General features: G+C 34.2%; 1 protein-coding gene across 1 annotated transcript; it reads left to right on the top strand.

The window, feature by feature from the left end:
* Nucleotides 1–3,490: 3,490 nt before the first annotated feature.
* On the top strand, nt 3,491–4,146 carry LOC131604394 (pectinesterase inhibitor 9-like). Its single transcript, XM_058876837.1, has one exon. The coding sequence runs from the start codon at nt 3,520–3,522 to the stop codon at nt 4,144–4,146; it is 627 nt and encodes a 208-aa protein (XP_058732820.1). The 5' UTR covers nt 3,491–3,519.
* Nucleotides 4,147–5,518: the final 1,372 nt, after the last annotated feature.

The following is a 5,518-nucleotide window of genomic DNA, read 5'->3' as shown; positions in this document are numbered from 1 at the left end:
GCCCATATTATTTGAACTGCGAATTTGAAGGTAGGCTACCAGACAAGGACTGGGGATATCTTTCAAACGAGAATTGGAACACTATCAGAAAAGAATTGGTTTAGGTGATATGCCAGATAGGAACTGGGCTTAGGGTGATATGTCGGATAGGAACTAGGCTTTACACAAACATCCGCAGGGTTACTGGAATATAGTATCAACTTGGTGGCTAGGGAAGGTGAAATGAATAGCAAGGATGCTAACATTGGTAAGGTTACCGGGAGACATTGATCATGTGATTGGAAAAATGACCAACAATAAGGTTACTGGCATCGATAAGGTTACCGGGAAACATAAATCGGGTGATTGGGATGAACACTCAGTAAGGTTACTAGTATCGATAAGGTTACCGGAAAACATCAATCAGGTGAGCGGGAAGTGTGAGGCTGCTCACGTTTGTAGGGCTGCCTACAATTGAATTTTGGAATAGATTGCTTATACCAAGGGATTATAAGACGGGTGATGTTCTCTACCTTTGCCAGGGGATTGATAAGGTAAAATGATATGATATACCTCTGCTTGGAGACTGACAAGGTGAAGTGATTTGATATACCTTTGCTTAGAGATTGACAAGGTGAAAAGATTTTATACCTTTGCTTGGAGACTCACGAGGTGAAAATATTTGATACCTTTTTTTGGAGACTGACAAGGTGAAAAGATTTGATACCTTTGCTTAGAGACTGACAAGGTGAAAAGATTTGATACCTTTGTTGGAAACTGACAAGGTGAAAAGTTTTGATACCTCTGCTTGAAGACTGATAAGGTGAATTACTTTGATACATATACATGGAGACTGATAAGGTGAATTACTTTGATACCTCTGCGTGGATGTGAGTGGAAGGATAAAGTCTTCCTTTTTGTTTTCTATTGTCGGTGTCTTCTATGATGTGTAACAGCGGGGAGGGAACATTTTTATGTCTTTTATGTTGTGGAGATTAATTGAATATCTCTTGAGTTGATGTTGCTACGTTTTACTTTATAAACATGATTATGTTTTGAATTACCATTAGCTGATGATATTTCCGTTGCTTGAATACAAGTTGAATTTTCAGAAATGTTTTATTATTATAATCTTTATTATAATTTTTTAAAATAGTATGTGTTACATATCATGATGTATGAGCATGTTTTGTTGAAGTGTAGCATCCTAAATACTTTTGTGTTGAATTTACTCTGATAATCTATTTAAATTACGCAGTGGTTATTTAGGGTGTTACACCATATGGTTGTTCGCGACCATTCATTGGCATTGAAAATCTAGGCACATAAGGCCTAAAATTACAAGTCCCCACTGGCCTTAGGGTCACTGGTTGGCCCTGCGTTCAAACGGAGGATAATGTTGGTCCACTTTGAGTGTTCGACGGTATCGCCGTCATACTCATTGTAGAAGGGATTGCCTTGGTCACAGTTGTTGCGATCGTATTTTCCCATGTCGAATGGGGAGGCTGTTCTACACTATTATTTGGTGGATTGACCATTCTTCTAACTTACTTCCTTTTTTATATTGGTTTGTTATTTCTAGCTACCCTACCACTTCTCAATCTCATGCAACAAAGTTTAAGAGGAAGTTTTATGCAGAACTAAAACAAAACAAGGGTTCAAAAATGAAAATCAAACTAGACACAACCAGGTGTACCAATTGGTTTGCCTTTGATTTTGGTAAACAATCGTTAGTCTTCTAAAATTGATACTTTGGTTACTTGCAGAATCGACTAGATTGATCCTAGGACATATGTGTATAGTTTTTTTTTTTGTTTCAGGTTTTCTTGATACTAAGTTGTTTGATGATAATGGTAAATTTAAATATAATGCAAGTAAAAACTGTTTGTAAGAAGTAAAAAGGAAAATAAGATAGTTTCGACTGAAATGTAAATGGAATAAGGACGTTTAATGCAAGTAAATTGACTTAGAAATAAAAATGGTGTTCCATACGTACATTTCTCAACACACTTAGATACTTTAAGTGCTTTGAGTATGGTTCAATATTGAACACACATAAATCTAATTGGTAACAAATGATCTTCTCTCTAGGGGATGACACGTTCTCGTCTGCATGCGCTTCGTCTTTCACAAGTCTTCACGCGTCCTTGTTGAGGGACGGATAAGGCCAAAATACAATTATTGGCCAATTTTGAATTTATCCTTGTCGAACTCCAAGTCTGAATTGCTTCAAAAAAATTCTAAGTCCCAATGTAACACAACCTAGCCAGTATGACCAACTCTTTGCCGAATCTCTATCGAAATCATCCAACCTCTTCGTCGAAGTTAGCTTCTTTCACAAAATATTTCCTTAAGTTTTCCTTGACATCTTATTCTTTATTGAGCATCGAAATTACAGCTAACACGCGTCCAAATAAACACCCTCCAAACTTTGAGCGCTGCTAAGCACGGAAGTCACCCATGTCAATTTTGTCTCCACCTAAAAATGTTAACTCATGTAAGCAAGCAACACAAGGTTTTGTTGGCCCTTTCGAACCATGTATTCCAAATTCTTAATAAAAAATAGTGTTTGTCATAAATTATGGAATGACTCCAGAAGTTGAGATACACCCTAATATATTTGTTGTTGGATTCTCGGTCATTCAAAAGCCCATAAACTTTAATGAGCATACAAGCCTCAGGCCATCACTATACACTTCAGCAGACTCAAGATCCATCGTGGACAATACGGAAGAGGAGGACCAATAATATTAAAAAATAATATTTAAAAATTTAGGTTTTGATTTAGGTTTGTGCTTTGAGAAAAAAAAACTAAAATAAACTTATGAAAAAAAACAAAAATAAAGATACAAAACATGAGAATTTCACATGTATACAACATATTTTTAAGACTTAAATTAAATGTAGAAAGAACATCTTATACTACAAATCAAATAGAAAAATTATATTAATTTAATAATGGCATTAAAGATTAAAAACGTGTAAAACCCAAAAGTTTGACCAACAATATTACTTCACACACCATTTCACTCAAATGAAGAAAACAAGCTTCTTAAATTAATTAAGGTTTTATTACTCCAATTTGGTATTAAAAATTTCTTAGTATCTCATCAATTTAGACAGTCTTATCTATGAATCTAGTATATCTATTATAGTATACACAACATGATCACAAATTATATGCTTAATCAACATCAATTCTAATGCTAATATCGGATTTTTGACCGACCAACTCATTATTTATTTTTTATAATAGTCCTTATATTCCTCTCCATGCTTGGTGCAAATCAATGCAAGCATTAGTAGTGGAATTTAATTTACGCAACATGAGCCAAACAGCAAAGAAAAGTAACAAAACAGCCATGCATAATATTGCATGTGGGAGTTTGACCAAAACAATTGCACTTGGGAACATGTATGGAAATCTCTATATAAGCAACACATCTCATAGGCTTTTTCATTAAATTTGAGCTTTGGAAGTTCTTTTTTTTCCCTCATCCTATCACATTAACCAACCAAGGTTGAAATTCTAACACAAAAATGGCACAAAAACATATTCTCATATCACTAGTTATTTTTCTCTCACTCCTCTTCGAGTCCTCCTTGGCCAAACATAATTCTCAAACAATAACCTACATAAAATCCTCTTGCAATGGTACTCTTTATCCTAATCTATGCATTCGTTGCCTTAACAAATTTTCACATTCAACCATAAATGGTCCTCAACACTTAGCCCAACTTGCCTTATCTGTTAGCCTCTCCAAAGCCCTACAAACAAGAGCATACCTTTTGAATGTTGCCAAAGAACTCAAAACAATTGATCATAACAACAAAAGGATGCATCTAACCGTGCAAGATTGTGTGAATCAAATAAGTGATAGTGTTGATCAACTTACCCAAGCCATCAAAGAACTTAAAAGATTCAACCAATTTAATACTATCATAAATGATAAAGTGTTGTGGCACATAAGTAATGTTGAGACATGGGTTAGCACTGCCCTAACTGATGCTAGTAGTTGCGTAGAATCGTTCTCTGGTCATAGAATAAGTAAAAGGGTTGCGACGATTAAGGTTAGGGCGAAGAATGTTGCAGAAGTTACTAGCAATGCACTTGCTTTGTTTCATAGTTATGCTTCTAGGTACAAACTTGCAACCAAGAAGCCTTGAAAAGCTAAAAAGATTGTTTTTTTTATCCCCTTCTGTTTGTTCATGTATACTGTATACATGTTTTTTCATTGGGTGGTTTTATATAGTTATTAACAAGTGCAATACTAATGCATCAATCATGAATGTATGACTAATCTCATTATTATTTTATGTTAAAAAATATTTATACTATTTTGATTGAGTTATTGAGTATTTTCATTATTTGATAACAGTTAGCGGAGAATTTAACTTGTCACTCTAAAATTAAACCTGCCATCTCCTAAAATTATGCTTTTACCATTATATTTTTGTTTAAATTCATTGGTTTTCAAAAAATTTACGTTTCAACCGGAAATTTGGGTGTGTACCGGAAATTTCAAAAAAATATCAAAAATTTTGAAAAAATTACCAAATTTTTCGAAATTTTTGGTATTTTTTGCAACAAAAAAAACTGTGATACCATAAATTTCTAATATGTATCGGAAATTTCAAATAATTCAAATTAACTAAAATTTCCGATATGATGTACCGGAAATTTCCATATAACTGAAATTTCCGGTATTTTTTGCAAAAAAAAAAACTGTGATACCATACATTTGAAATTTCTGGTATGTACGTACCGGAAATTTAAAATTTTCAGTATACCGAAAATTCTTTGTATCTCAACATTTTTCAACAAGGCTAAAATTGGATTAAAAAAATATAGGGGGTGGGTGCCAGGTATAAAAAAAGGGGTGGCAAGTTAATTTCTCTTAAACAACCTATTGTATGGGGACTTTTTGGTCGGCCATATTTGATATGAAAAAACTTAAACAAAGGAAAAACTAGAAGTAAATAAACTATTCTTAGTGATACTTGATTTTAACATAGTTGTATTTATAAGGTTGGTTAATAGCTGATTTAATATTTCATTTTTTACTGCCATTACAGGACCACGCCGCTTCCTTCACTCCTTCTTCTGAGAACGAGATCTTTCAAACCACATTCTATCATGCTCATTTAGGGTCTTGAAATCAAGACCATTTGGGATAGGTCTATTCGGATTGCTTTCCTTGAAAAACACCTCAAAATAAGACTTAACGGCCTCCTTAATCTCATCCACTCCCTCCACTCTCCCATCAACCCCTTCCACTAAAGTATTGGCATTCCTCCTATACCTCTCCTTTAACAAATTGTGGAAAAAAAGTGAATTCTTATCACCCTCCTTCAACCAAAGTTGCCTAGATTTCAACCTAAGCATACTTTCTTTCTAGTTTAACGTGTTCCAAAGATCACCCGTCACACTACTTATATCTTTGACAAGCTCCTCAATACCCATGTTTATCTACCAACAAGCTATCCAATATATTCAAATAGTTCCCCTGCTCACTCACCTTCAAGTCAATCCATTCAA

Source organism: Vicia villosa, linkage group LG5, assembly GCF_029867415.1.
Source record: "Vicia villosa cultivar HV-30 ecotype Madison, WI linkage group LG5, Vvil1.0, whole genome shotgun sequence".
Taxonomy (NCBI): Eukaryota; Viridiplantae; Streptophyta; class Magnoliopsida; order Fabales; family Fabaceae; genus Vicia; species Vicia villosa.
The sequence above is the reverse complement of the archived record's forward strand: the minus strand, read 5'-3'. Positions and strand labels throughout refer to the sequence as shown.